This window comes from Hemibagrus wyckioides, linkage group LG21, assembly GCF_019097595.1.
Source record: "Hemibagrus wyckioides isolate EC202008001 linkage group LG21, SWU_Hwy_1.0, whole genome shotgun sequence".
Classification (NCBI taxonomy): domain Eukaryota; kingdom Metazoa; phylum Chordata; class Actinopteri; order Siluriformes; family Bagridae; genus Hemibagrus; species Hemibagrus wyckioides.
Window position 1 is genome coordinate 9,886,583 of NC_080730.1, and position 15,681 is coordinate 9,902,263.

A 15,681-nucleotide genomic window follows, 5' to 3' on the forward strand; every position below is an offset into this window, starting at 1 on the left:
TAGCTGTAGATTGGTGACAAATTAAAGGAAAAAAAAAAAACAATGGCTCTGTTATGCTGTGTGTTTGCTGGCATGGTTGTCCTCTCATAGGATCACCACAAGCTAATACAAATCTCTTCTTACTGATTGCCTTCATCCTATGATGAAACAATTTTATCCTGATGGGAGTGGTCTCTATCAGGATGACTCCGCCCCTACCCACAGGACACAAGGGCTCACTAAAAGGTGCTGATGAGTATAAAAATAATGTAAATAATATGCCATGGCCTTCACATGGCAACAAATCTCAACTTAAACACCTAAAGCAGATTCTGGACTGATGAAATGAAACTCTTCTGAAGGCCAACACGCCCTGTGATTTTGATTTTTCCTTTAATTTGTCACCCATCTCTGTATACTACATTAGTTGTAAATACTTGTCTTTTTTTCACTTGGTAGAAAACTTTTAAATGGATGCACAGTTCGCAGTACTCTAAAAGCCTTGTCTGATTACAGCACAAGGGGAAGCACAGGTTTATATTAGCGGCAATACACACCCGTTTTTTGGAAGGCTTCCAGCTGTTCGCTCTTCAGTTCCTTGATGGCGGCCGTGACTGATTTGAACGCTCCTTTCAGCCTCTTTCCGAGCACCATGTGGTCAGGCTCGGCCCGCAGCCGGATGCCGTATTTATCTTTATCTGTGGAGAGGGTGAGCTGGCGCACATTCAGCTCCTGCAAACAGAGAAAGCGGCCGTTAGAAGCATGATTCGGTAAATTAATATACAGCAGGTGAACTGAGAGTGCGGAGGCAGTATGGGTTTGTAGATATTGCATTATGGTATATTGCCTTGTGCCGAGGGCTTTCACTTATTGATCATTATAGAACAAAACATTAGAGAAATAAGTGCGCTGACTGATTTTGCTGATGCAGTGAAGTAAGCGCATGCATTAAAATGTTTACAGGTTAAAATGTTTGCACTTAACAAAGCACATCGATATCACTCAGAACAAGGATGCAATACGCACTATACGATAATATAGGTGATGTATAATGGCTGCAGCACGCTGGATCAGCTAAGTGGTGAGCTACCTGGTAGGAGCAGGGATTATTAAATGACACAAAGAGGCTGTTCTTCACATAATGCTTCGATAACAAATGCTATAATTCAATCTATTTAGGGAAGCAAAATTACCGGTCTGTGGAGCGGCGTCCATAGATCTCAACTCGCTGTGCAAGCTGCTTCCATTAGCGCACAGTGTAAATTATATCTCCCAAGACAACATGATGGATATTTACATTTGTGATTGATGAGCTGATGTACAAAAGACACATATAAAACAGCCCACACTTCAGTATTACACCAGTTCAAGGTTGTTTAATGTTATGCAGTGTGATTTAGCACATGGAGTCAGACTTCACAAATACAGCGATACCTCGAACAACTCCTTCTGCATTATACACACAGTTGTGTATCGAACGGCCAGGCATAAATATTGAGACTGGGTCTTTATAGCTCTTATAACTGGAAAGCCATTACAGCCTCGGTTGCTGCTCCATAATTCTAATGTAGAACCTGAGACTGAACTGCGCATATTTTATTCACAATGACTGTATGTGCAACTGGACAGCTTGTCTGGACATTATCCTTAAAAGAATATCATCTCAGCAAAATTGAAATTTTACTAACCCCTACACCGACATAAGGTCAATAATCCAACACATCAGATCGCATCCAGTTATCACAAACATGATGATTTATAATTTATAAAAAAAATTCACAAGATATTACAGCATAACTGAATGCAATAACATTATGAGGCAGGCATTTACGATATTGTTTAATGAAAATATTTGATGACGCTGTTTGATTTCTGAATATATGGAGATACTGTCATCATAACAATAGTCCAGCTGCCACATGATAAAAAAAAGGAACTTAAAAAACAAATGGTGTTAAATTAAAAGATGCCTACATTTTTTAATGGACAATACACACACACACACACTCCTGAAAAGCCTGCAGGAATGAATACATCATGAATATTGCAGCAAGATGAAAGAGGAGACACAGCACAAACCAGTTACGATGAGGGAAAAAAGTATTCATCTAAACTACACTGAGGCATCATCAATACTGAAGTACTGAAATCAATGTGATGGAATCAACAAGAGATGTTCTTGGAATACTATAGCAAGAGATAAAAGACTAGCCTTAACTTTATAGATTGATAACTTAAAAAAAGACAAAGAACAAACTACGTGCAAACATTTGCTCCTCATACATTTCTTAAAGTAAAAATATCACCCCTGACCGCTATCTACAAACAATCTTATTCTCCTCAGGAATTCCAGCGTACAACAACTATCTTGAATCCTCATTCAAAAGAGTTCCTCAGCATCATCAACGTTGTCCTGCTAGCTAACACACACTAACGTTGAAAGCATGTCTGATTTATTTCTTTTTCTGATTAATCTAATGCTAGCTAACCTGACAGAATTTCTTAAATGATTCCTACCCATAAATTCTAAATCCACAGTTCTAACACCAGCCTGATAGCTAACAGCTAATTTACTTGACAGGATTTACGTGAGGGTTGTTAAGCTACATAAATGTTCACAATCTTTACTATTAATGCTAGTCAGCTAACTGGCACAATTTAACCTGATAGAGTAGGTTAGACAGTTACATATTATTAGGTATTAATAAATTCCCACAATCTTTAGTTGTACAACTAGCCAGCTAGCTAACCTAAGCTAACCTTAGAGGATTTTTGAGAGGATTAAGTGATATTCATAAATTCCCACAATCTTTAGTTGTAAAACTAACCAGCTAGCTAACATAAGCTAACCTGAGAGGATTTTTAAGTGATATTTATAAACTTCGACAATCTTTAGTTGTATGACTAGCCAGCTAGTGAACATAAGCTAACCTGTGAGGAATTTTTAACTGATATTTATAAATTCCCACAAACTTTAGTTTTACGACAAGCCAGCTAGCTAACTTAAGCTAACCTGAGAGGATTTTTGAGACGATTTTTAAGTGATATTTATAAACTTCAACAATCTTTAGTTGTATGACTAGCCAGCTAGCGAACATAAGCTAACCTGTGAGGAATTTTTAACTGATATTTATAAATTCCCACAAACTTTAGTTTTACGACAAGCCAGCTAGCTAACTTAAGCTAACCTAAGAGGATTTTTGAGACGATTTTTAAGTGATATTTATAAACTTCAACAATCTTTAGTTGTATGACTAGCCAGCTAGCTAACATAAGCTAACCTGTGAGGAATTTTTAACTGATATTTATAAATTCCCACAAACTTTAGTTTTACGACAAGCCAGCTAGCTAACTTAAGCTAACCTGATAGGATTTTTGAGACGATTTTTAAGTGATATTTATAAACGTCAACAATCTTTAGTTGTACGACTAGCCAGCTAGCTAACATAAGCTAACCTGAGAGGATTTCTGAGATGATTTTTAAGTGATATTTATAAACTTCCATGAACTTTAGTTGTACAACTAGACACCTAGCTAACATAAGCTAACCTGAGAGGATTTTTAAACAGTTATGATTAAATTTATTAATAAATAGTACATAAATGATCATAACGCACATTTTTATTGCTTGCAAGGCAGTTAACATAATTCGCAGGCTTTCTAAGAGGATTTTAAGTCAAACGTCCTTTGCACTACAGGCCAGCTAGTCCATATAAGCTAATCAGGCAGAACTATATATTTTTTGTTGTTGTTAAAAAGACAACAGGATAAACAGAACTATGTAGTATCACAATAAAACAAAACCAAATATAAATGTGATGCAATACTGGCACATGTCCAGCCATGATCCTCAAATTCAGTACACTGTTTGGAAGTTTGATTATGGTCATGAGCATCGTGTCAGAGTAGCTCCGAGAGTCTGAACAAAGGTCACATCTACATATTGCTGCTACTGAGAAGCTCCTGGCATCAATAACCTCCAGCAGATCTACACGCTGGCTTAGTCTCCTCATTCATGCTGTGGCTAACAACTGTGCTGAACTGACTGCAAACATCAGTCATTCTTACAGGAAGGGTTAGAAACGCTCAGCGTCAGTAGACAGCTGTTCTTGTGCCGCCTTCTGAATGGCAGCACAAAACACTGCAGGGAGCCTGGAGAGTGATGATATTTATAAGTGGCCATGACAGCAATATCATGCATATTCTATATCATATTGTTTATAGTTAAAAAAAAAAAAAAAGGCCATGCAAAGTATTCGTATCTGAAATCCTAGCAGGTGCCCTTTCCTTTCTTATCCTTACATATCCATGTGACGTCACGCTGTCTTTTTAAGGCCCAAATAGGCGACTCGCGGCATCCGTGTGTTTTGTTAAAAAAAATTGTTTTGTCTTTTCATATACTGATAATCATCTGTTCTAATACACATGACAACATTCAACACATCTTCAACAAATAGCGGTGCAGCAGATCCTCCCCTCATGCTGCCTCGTTGACATGTTAGCTAGCTAGCTACGTTATGAAACAACCGTGAAGTTCACCTTGGCATCAAGTACTGCTAACCTTAGCAAAAATTAGTTAGCTGATATCGATTTAACCTTTCCTGTAACGACAAAGAATATAATATAAAGAGGTTTTCTCCTGATGCTACATCATGGGATCCTTTACTCACCCACGCATCTAAAAGCCACTAAACTTAAACATTTTGAGACACTCTCCAGAAGAAGAAGAAATGTGTATGCTATATAAATTATAAAAGAAAAGCACATAGGTTTCGTCAACAGCAGTTATAGGATATTTTATAGAACAAAAAATCATAATAAAAATAATCAATACATGATGTGTTTCAGTTATTCAATTTTTGTCTATGTACTTGTGTTAAGACTGACAAGAAAGTGTGTGTGTGTGTGTGTAAACACTTTTTTAGAACATGGAAAGAGAAAGAATCTGTAATGCAAGTAATCAGGATGAGGGTGAGCTGAAGGGGAGTTCATGGTTTTGAGAAAGGGAAGATAAACGGCTTGAAACGATATATAGAGGTCTACTGAGACTGAGTTCAACAGATGGTCCATGGACCAGCTTGGCTTTGTTGATTCTCAATAAAGTCTACATTTGGCATCAAATCACCAAGACTCCGAGAGCTTCTTTGGCAGAAGCATTTTCTACAATACAGTTCAGAGGACAGTACATAAAGATCACGGTTTAGTTTATCGACACTGTTGATAAAACGAACATCCATGCACTATTAAATATCTTCTATGCTTGACCGTGTCTGCGCTCTGCAGTGAATTCAGAGACACTGTCTCATATACATTGACCACAAAAGAAAAATCACATGACTGAAAGGCTAGAATGTTGAAACACCTTTAACGCAGATCAGACGTTTAATCTCGGCTCTAAACCAACCTCAAACTATGTTGAAACGATGATCATAAATAATGGAACAGCACATGCATCAAATTAAAGCAGCCATTTTCTATGCTCCATTGCCTGGAGATTGTTTAATAAAAAGCGGTAAGAACAACATCTGGAATGTAACCATAGCAACAATCGTATCATTTGCAACAAGTACATCGCTTCCATACCGTATAATGATTTTCAGTAGAGATGTGACTACTGCACATATAGTGGCTGTGTGTGGTTTATACACTGAGCACATACACAAACACACTGAGGTTTGGGAGCAGATCAATAGCAGGCGTGTGGCAATGCACAAAGTGACAGCGCAGCTATTTTTAGCTCCAGAGTTCCACCTCCACTATCATTCTCGCCACTTGTGCTGGGGGATGAAGGACGGCAGGTTTTGTGTGTTAGCTCAATCATGTTGACCTCATACTGATAAACTTTATCCTGTGGTCCGTCACACCACAGGACACTCGTGCAGAAAGACCGACCACAGGTACAACCAAGACTGTCTAGCAGTAACAAGTCAAATCAGTAAGACATGGGTTATAATCTTTAGCACACTGTTAATCGGCAGGCCACAGTCCTTCAAAATGTACTACTTAAAAATATGAAATCAATGTTCTCCATTTCTTTGTGGATTTGGAGAGAAATTGTCCTAGGATGCTAGATATTATACAACTATTATACAACTTATTTTCATTTTACGTCTTATGTTTTGATGTGAAAACAATGACAATAAAATTGAATAAAACTTGATTAAAGGACGTAAAAAAACCTCCAAACAACCCTTTAATATACAAGTGAAACATGTACACACCATACAAGGAATGATTTAATCATGTTTCGCTGAATTCCATTACAAGGGTGTTTATTTTTTTTTGCTATCTTACATCCAAGATGCTACTGCAATTAAACAACATCCCTGAAAAGAAACCCTACAGGATCATGAATTCATAAATAATAGAAAAAAAACCCAATATGTTGGCATGCAGCTTGAATGCAAGTGTTTCAGAGATTGAAAGGTACGAGAGCTGTGTGATGTGTGGACTAAATTACCTCTAGAATGTATTTCTGCAGGGACTGAATGTCTTCAAGAGCCTCGGGGTCCTGATGGATGACCACCACCTCCCTGAGGGGATACTAAAAATACAAAACATCTCATCAGAACATCTCGGAATTTGGGCTTGTGTGATACAGGATGGAAAAATCGAAAGATATATGTCACTACAGCGAATTAGACAGGATTCTTATTTAAAAGCTGCACTATATAAAGAGGGAGCAGTGATTAATAGGGACGCACCTTGACAGGGAGAGTTTTCCTGTCTCGGATCACTCGGCCCAGCTCGATGACGGACTGCATGTGGGAAACGGCACTCTCGATGCGCTTGTCAATCAGTGACTCTCTGGAAGTCAGGACAAAGGTTGGATACTGGTGAAAACTTTTTTCGATGAGCAACAAAAAAAACAAATTCATGTGGTTTTGATGGTAGGCATGCTGGCTTAGTGGATAGCATTGAGGAAACCTCTGGAGAACAAGCAAACTTTACACACATAGGGTGGAGGCAGAAAATGAAACCAGAATCCTGAAGGTAAACGTGTTAAGCACTAAACACTAACTTCCAAATAACCCTTGCCTTTCCAGTCAAGAATGCAGAATTCATACTGAATATTAATCATTTTTAAAATCTACCAATTAATTCCTTCTTGTTGTTGTTGTTGTCGTCCTTCAGCTGCTCCCTGTTCTGGGTCGCCACAGTGGATCGTCCGATCTGCATATTTGATTTTAGGGCTGGTTTTATGCCGAATGCCCTTCCTAACGCAACTATCCCAATTTATCGGGACATGGGACCAGCACTGAGAGTTAACCCCTCAGTGGCAGGGTTGGTTCCTTGCCTGGGATTTGAATTACAGACTGATGATATCCTTAGCCTGTGACCTAGTGAACCATTCAATATGCAATAAAATGCTTTTAATGATTCAGAACAAGAAAGACATAGAGGACAGAGGAAGGGTTTATGACTTCAGTGTTGTCCAATAAAGGTGGATCACCACTGCAGAGCTCCAAACACTAATTATTTTCAATAACTCAACCGTCCAACTTTAACATGTGCCACTTCGTGGGTTTGCGAGGCTTTTACGGGAACACGCTCGAGTGCGTAAACTAGTATCCATTAAAAGTATTGAAGTAAATGCACTTACAGACGGATGAGAAAAGTACATTTGGAAGCGGCCCAGAGATGTTCAAGGACAATCTAATCCTTCATAGCAAAAGTTTATTTCCTAAGTGCATCAAGGGCTTCTGGATCTGCATGCTAATCGTCTGCTTTGTTTTGACCTCGAAGGACCTACCAAACTAACCGAGTGTCATTTCGTACAATGTCACAGTCGCAGATCCAATTTCAGCAAAAGCTATACAAGACCGGGACTTTTTTTTAATCATAGGAGACCATTTCGAATAAAAAAGTGCCAAAACTGCTTCTGGCAAATAAAAGAAGTTATTCAGTGTCCCGTTTCATAACCTGACTGTCAAGGGATCGACACCTCAGCACAGTTTCCTAACAAAGCCTCGGCAGTGTTCAGGATTCAGAAGTCATGGGTGCAGGAGGGAGATCTGCAAAGAAAATGTGCCTTCCTCCCATCCCTAAACAATTATCTTTCCCATTTCCTGACAGAAGGCAAATCGGTGCAAATAAATTCATCTTATCCGTCATTATTCAGTTTCACCTCAGAAAAAGAAAACAACCGGACTGATTCTGTATGTATCTGGTGGATCAAGGTCATTCAGTGTTTTTCAAAAAGAAGAAAATAACCGAAAATAAAGCCAAGTAGGAAAGGACATTTGAAACCGGTCCAGAGAGCTGCAAGGACAATCTAATTCTTCATCAAAATATTCATTTCCTGAGTGCATTATATGAAGTAAAGGAGTCAGTATCTGAATTAAAAAAAGGTTCATTTTAGTCTCCACAGACATAATGAAACTGGAAGAGTGAACATTTATCCATTTTATAAGCTTGTTAACAACTGAATGTATATAATGCTCAACTATTCACATAGATGTAAATGCTGATGAGCCTTTACTCTTGAAAATAAAGCACTAGTGCTACAATAGTAGTTCGAGTAGACCACAGAGAGAGCGAAACTTTTCCCACTTTGAAAAGAAAAAAACTTGTAAGAAGAAGCTCTCATCACAATTTTATACTTCTAAGCAAAACTAAAATAATTAACTCGTGTTGGAAATGTGCACTTGGCAGTTAAATGACAGCATTCACAAATCTAATGCTTTCTTTCTGGTAATTTAACAGCTGTGTCAATGATATAATGAAAAATATAAAAAAGAATATTTAAAATAAAGTTGAAATGAAAAGCAGAACGATTCCCCTATTAAGAGTTTTTTGTCGAGTTGCAGTTGCTCTTAAGCTTTCTTCCTAATGTTAGGGAGTCACCTTCAGCTCATTGTTGAGGATCTGAACTCAGTGGTAATGTCAAGGTGCACAGATGTTCTAATATGGTTTGTGAACACCTTGGCTAGGAAAATACTGCAACGCCATTTAGAATTTAAAGTCAAATAAATTGCTAATAAGTAAATGAATCATTTTAATCTACATGTGACGTGATGAAACAAGACAATTTTGATAAATTAAATGTAAAATATATATATATATATATTTTTAAAAATGTACTAATAAACAAAAGCAATGATATTTTAGACTTCATTCATATCATGAAGGCCTACAGGGACAGCAGCTGCAAAGTAGCTACAGCAAGAAGCCCTGTGTGCATTACATCAGTCATACTGTATGCATGCAGACAGACAGACGGATGGATAGACAGACAGATAAACAGATAGGACAGACAGACAGATAGATAGCCAGTCAGCCAGTGTACCTATTAATGCCTATAGTTTTGAAATGAGATTTTCAACAAGCACATGTAAGTGTGATGGTCAGGTGTCCACATACTTCTGGCCATATAATGTGAGTGCAAAGATGAATGGATAGATGGATGCAAAGTTCTAAGTGTCAGTGTGAGACAGGATACCTGACATGAGGGAGCATCAGGTAGTGAATGCTGGCCGTGTCTTTCTCCTCTACTGACGCGGGGTCGATCAGATGACACAGGTTCTGGTACATCAGCTCGGTGATGAATGGCGTGAAGGGAGCCTAAGGAGGGCACAGACATTCACACTACTACAGATCGCTTCCTTCTTTATCATGAGTCGCCTCACAAGTCACTGCAAGGCCACGAGACTGAACACAGTGTGGTAGCTAAATTAAGACTAAGCTCTGCGCACACACACACACACACACACACACACACACACACACACACACACACCGACTCACCATCAGTCTGCACATGGAGAACAGCACACTAAAGAGTGTCTCCAGAGCCCAGACACAGTCTTCAGTTCCACTCTCACCCTGACACAAAAAAAAAAAAAGGGAGTATGTTAATTATTAAAAAGTCATTCTAACACAATATGGTGCTCGCAGCACTGCTCATGTTAAACCATATACATTCCAATTATTTATAAACCACATGTTCACACTTTGTTCTCAAATCCTTCTGTCTTTTCCAGACTACAGAGAATGACTACAGACTCTGTAATCTGTAATATGCTTGTTAGCTTGGCCTGCTAAACAAGATTAGGAAGAAAGCTACCAAGAGAAAACTAAATCCATTCAGTCAGAACTCTTTGCTTTATGTTTTCACATCTCACCTTCTGCTGGATTTTTGTTTATCAAAGGCAATAGACAGCTCCAGAGTCACAAACTAATGCATGTGCCATTGTGTAACAGATATAGAAGTGAATATATCACTCAGGAAAGCTTTAGACTTCGAATAGAGGTGTTGCATAACAACGTGCCCTCAAATCAAACGGAGTGGGTAGAAATAGCTCGCTCTGAAGTGAGAGTCACACTTCAGCCTACCTTCAGACGCCTGCGGTTCGTCCTCACGTACCAATTAGTCAGCATGTCCACAAACTTCACCAGCTTAGGCACAACGGTGTACAACCTGTAGGCTGAGACACAAAAACACACGCAAAAGAGAATTTACTGATAGGGAAGATCCACCATTTTGAGCATGAATTAAGTGCGTCATACATGTGAACAAACAGGTGTCGTCTTCTGGATGTGCAAATTAATGACTTCGCCAATCAGCCGTAACATTAAAACCACCGGTTGTAGGTTTCCTTGTGCTGCCAAAACAGCTCTGACCCATCACTGTCAAAGTAGCTCATATTCGTATGTTTGCCCATTTTTCCTGCTTCCATTACATGAACTTTAAGAACTGACTGTTCACTTGTTGCCTAAAATACCCCACCTCTTGACAGATGCCAGTGTAAGGACATAATTTATTCACTTCAGTGATGATTCAAGTTATGACTGATCGCTGTATACACTGAGAATTCAGGGTGTGTCCCAAACCATTCTAAGCACTAAATAGGGTAGGCTAACACTATAAGTCTACTAGCATACTTTTATGTAGGGTAGAATGTGGTTTGTCACACATCCCAAATATTCATAAAATTATAAAAACGAAAGCTATATAGTTTTATTGTTTAAGGTTTAAAGTTAAGAGAACCTTATGTACACACCTTTGAGCTGATTACTCGATATAACCCACGGTTAAATGTAGAAATTTCTAGACACTTTTACAGCTTATGTAAGTGTGCTAGCTAAAACAGCCATAAGGATAATTAGACGAAGAACTGTCAAAATTACACAAACTTCACCAGAGTCAAATAAGATCCATTAGCCATGAGTTGACTAGTTAAGCAGTTAAACTATTTACCCAATACAAAGGCTGAAGTTAGAATAAATCAGTTGACTGTCAAGCCAAAACTATCACACCTGATCTTACTCTCTTCTCTTTCTCTCTCTCTCTCCATGTTCTGATCGTCTATGGCTCCTACCAATCACTGTGTAATAAACTTCTTTCATTTGGGGGTTTTTTTTGGGGGTACAAACGAAACGGTCAAATCAAATCAGACTCGCGCGTCACAGCACTGAATGTGAATTATGTACAGGATAGTCAGGCCATCTTAGAAACACAACATTATAAAGAATTCTTTTTCTTCTTTTTTAATTTTTAACAAGACTATAGCTTTAAGCATTCTCGTGGTTAGTGTCAAGCAGACAAACAGAACAAAAAAGTGAACTGTCAAATAAATAACACTGAAGGGCTTAAAGACGAAACGCTTTGAAATGCTAATTGTTTGATACGAGTGCATAGAAAAGAACAGAGCATGGGTTCTCGAGTCAGGAAGATGAAGACTTTCAGTTTCTCATGGTTCCTCACCTTCCATCTCGGCTTTAAAGAACTGAATGAGCGACTGCGTGAAGGACTGGATCCACTTGTCCATGATGTTGTCGCTAGGCTTGGCCGTGTTCTCATTATACAGGAACTTGATGTCCTCTTCCTAAACGGCAGAGACAAAAACAGGATTAAGTGCTGGTAATTGCTGTTAAGAAGGACAGGCTGTGTCTTCCCGTGTCCTCTACAGTTTAATATATACTGGGAAAAAAAATCCACACTGGCATCACAGACACTAAACTTGTCCAGGTATGAATCTGTCTGATTCATATTTTTATTACATTTTCTTACAGTAGTGTATATCTGGCACAGATTTGTTTGGATAGAAGCAAAATAATAATAATGGTAACCTGAACAGCTGTGTGGATGGCTACATTTACAGCTGCGTGCGATTAAGTGCCTGGTCAGGATCGTAGTGGTGTAAAGTAAGCTACTAGTTTGTTTGTACAGCTGGAGACACTTGCACACTGTGCATTAATTGCCTTTCATCAGCGTCAGTTTCAGACTAAATGACCACAGTTCAAGGACTGCATTAAACACAAAAGTCACTGTGAGGTTTTAAACAAAAAATCAATAAGCACAATAATTCTACCTTTTGTAGCCTTAGGACATTTTGCACGAGGAAGCGGTAAGCATTGTACCAGGGGAGGAACACATCTTTGAGCACGTCCCTCACTCCTTCCTCTTTAAAGCGCAGGTTTTCTGCTCGGACCACCGGAGAGTTGATTAGGTACAGCCTACAAAAAGAAGAAATAGTTTCAATTGCAAGTCTTTCATAGAGATAGCTATCAGGAACAGAGTTTTTTGGCTTTAGTTGAGCAATTTCACAGGGCTTGACCGTTCTTCAAAAGAGACGTGATTATATATAACAACTACACAACTAGCTTATGCTCCTGGCCTGTTTTTTTGTGTGTGTTCTTAATAGAGGAAAAGTGATGTCAAGCGTTTCTTCTACAGCATATTTCTGTAAAACCGATTTCCAATGAAGTGGCACTTGCAAGCCTTTAAAAGGCCTTTTACTTTGTCAGTCTGGGTTACAAGAAAAAACCTGACACTCATCATGCTTACAGATTCCAACACAGCCCCATAAAAATAAAATAAATAAATATTTAATAAATAAATAAAACTTAAACAGCTTCATCTTATATGCTATATTTTGTTGCATGTCATGTTGTATGTTATAATTTTTACGCTACAGATATGAATAGCTGCATAACTATTTGAAATGGCAGAACAAATACTTTAACCACACCTCGGTTATTGGTTATGCTTTTCATCCCCAGGAAATTAGTGTAACAATCTGAAAAAGAAACCTACGTGTGGCACTATTTTAATGGACTAAGCAACACTGTTGTGGTTAGAGGTGTGCCTCTAGACTGAATGGTTGCAGGAGTGGGCATTTTTACTCATTTTTACATTGGCCACTGATTCCCCATGGAGCATTCCAAGTTTCCAAGTTCTCCTACACTTGAGCTAAAGCACAGAGGCCACACCTCCTTCACTGGAACTAAAGCACAGAGGCCACTCCTCCCTCACTAGAACAAAAGCACAGAGGCCACACCTCCTACATTGGAGCTAAAGCACAGAGGCCACACCTCCTACACTGGAACTAAAGCACAGAGGCCACACCTCCTACACTGGAGCTAAGCATAGAGGCCACACCTCCTACACTGGAACTAAACCACAGAGGCCACACCTCCTACACTGGAACTAAAGCACAAAGGCCACAACTCCTACACTGGAGCTAAAACACAGAGGCCACACCTCCTACACTGGAACTAAAGCACAGAGGCCACACCCCCTTCACTGAAACTAAAGCACAGAGGCCACACCTCCTTCACTGGAACTAAAGCACATAGGCCACACTACCTTCAGTGAAGCTAAAGCACAGAGGCCACACCTCCCACACTGGAGCCAAAGCACAGATGCCACACCTCCTACACTGAAGCTAAAGCACAGAGGCCACACCTCCTTCACTGAAGCTAAAACACTGAGGCCACACCTCCTTCACTGGAACTAAAGCACTGAGGCCACACCTTCACTGGAACTAAAGGACTGAGGCCACACCTTCACTGAAGCTAAAGCACAGAGTCCACACCTCCTTCAGTGGAACTAAAGCACAAAGGCCACACCCCCTTCACTGAAACTAAAGGACAGAGGCCACACCTCCACATTTTTCTCAAATTTAATTCTGCAAATTCTAATGTATGAGCCCGTTTGGTAAAATAGAAGCAACTCTGTCCCTTTAGCCTTCTTCTGAACTGCACTGAATTCATTCCTGGAAAGCATCCTGTGATTTATGACGGAGGAATCAGTGAGTATTGATTGAGGAAGATGGCAGCGCATCAAACCCAGGAAAAGTGAATCATTCCCATGAACTACGATGCCATTTTCACCTTACACTAATCATAGCAGAGAGTTCAGCAGCGCCGCAAGGGCACTTCATCTTTCTGTGCTGTGCATCGGGTATCAAAGAGAAATGTGTGTTCAAGGAAATGCTGGTGAGGCACTGAGGACAGGCGTGCTGGTGAGGACAGCCAGGGACAGAGACGAGGGAAGATTCTGGAGAAAAAAAAAAGTGTCCTTGTGCAATGCATCAGCATAAAAGGGTTTATGAAAAGAGATACATTAACGCTGAGAAAAAATGGCATATTTGGGGAAAGGTTTAGGCTGGGATTCTCTCCCTTTCTTTCTTCCCTTTTCTCTATTCATTTCTCCCTTCTCTCCCTCAGCTCTTTGCCTTCTTCCTTTCTTCCAACTTTTCTTCCTTCATCTTTCTCCCCTTCTCACTATCATTCTGTCCCCCCCCTTCTTTCCTCATCTCCGTCTCCCCACTTCTCTCTTTTTCTTTATCTCCTTCTGCAACTTTCTTCCCCCCTTTCCCTCTCACCCCTATTCTTTCTCCATTTCTCTATATCTCCTCCTCGTTGTCTCCAGTGAGTTAAGATTATTTAAGATGGTAATGAAGGCACAAATGTTTACTCTGATCCCCTTCTTCATATGTAAGCAGTAACGGCCTCTAAAGGTTCAGGTTTGGTTTTTAAGTAGTCACTGCGTGTGCTGCATATTTATTATTATTATAAATCATTATAATAATTGTTATAATTGGATCACACTGGTCTGAAAACATATCTGAGAAAAAGTGTAACTATTGTAGTCCACAGGAAGTCAAGAGCTGCCTTCCTTTGATGAGACTTCCTTTAATTTGAGCGCACAGTAAGAAGCGTCACAGCAGTGGTTTGCACCACAAGTTTTAAGCAAACAGTTCAATATCTAATTGGAAAAGAGAATGTTTTTGATATGCGACAGGTGAAATGTTATGTGCGCAAGATAATATAAAACACCTATTTACAAAAGAAAGGGGCGGGGCATGTAGGGTCCCCAATTTGCATATTCATCTTAAGCTGCCGCACAAAATGCTTCTATGACATAAGATTCTTGACACAAAATGGGATAATTTAACAGACGTGCAAGATGTCTTGCCCACCAGGGTGTTGTCAGCCATTTTGAGATTTTTTTTTTTCTCATCCAGCATCAGTACCTGATAGCCCCGCCCCTCTTCCACTACATAACCAAAGCTGCGAGTCTTGAGTCCATGAAGTGTCCAGTGAGCCACATTTGTTTTTCAGGTGAATATCCAGGTACCTGAAGTGCACTTCTTCTTGTTGGAATTTTCAGTGTGAACACACTACTCACACTATTTACCCTCCAAAATGGTGAAGAACAGTGCACAAGCATGCAATCTGGACACTTTAGCTTTTGATAAGGGTAAAAAAAAAAGTGCTTAAATTCTACTTAAATTCAACTGTCAGTCAACCAGCAACAAACAAATGTCAGTGAAACAGTAAATCTAACTGGCTGAAACTGAAAAGAAGCAGGCGATGATCAATTAGGCATTTCCTGGAACTAATTCACCCACATGCACAGATGCAGCGCTGCTTTATTCATTATCCATATGCTCCCAGACGCTCCACCAGAGC

The 15,681-nt window shown here is 39.5% G+C and overlaps 1 protein-coding gene across 1 annotated transcript in view; it reads right to left on the reverse strand.

The window, feature by feature from the left end:
- Positions 1 to 15,681, reverse strand: part of iars1 (isoleucyl-tRNA synthetase 1) — an 84,322-nt gene that overhangs the window by 23,160 nt on the left and 45,481 nt on the right. The window contains exons 19-26 of the mRNA XM_058373448.1: positions 12,294 to 12,438; positions 11,687 to 11,807; positions 10,315 to 10,406; positions 9,727 to 9,804; positions 9,422 to 9,543; positions 6,684 to 6,786; positions 6,440 to 6,523; positions 537 to 711 (exon numbers count right to left, since the gene is read on the reverse strand). Coding sequence (XP_058229431.1) covers positions 537 to 711; positions 6,440 to 6,523; positions 6,684 to 6,786; positions 9,422 to 9,543; positions 9,727 to 9,804; positions 10,315 to 10,406; positions 11,687 to 11,807; positions 12,294 to 12,438 — 920 coding nt within the window. The remainder of the gene's footprint in view (positions 1 to 536; positions 712 to 6,439; positions 6,524 to 6,683; positions 6,787 to 9,421; positions 9,544 to 9,726; positions 9,805 to 10,314; positions 10,407 to 11,686; positions 11,808 to 12,293; positions 12,439 to 15,681) is intronic.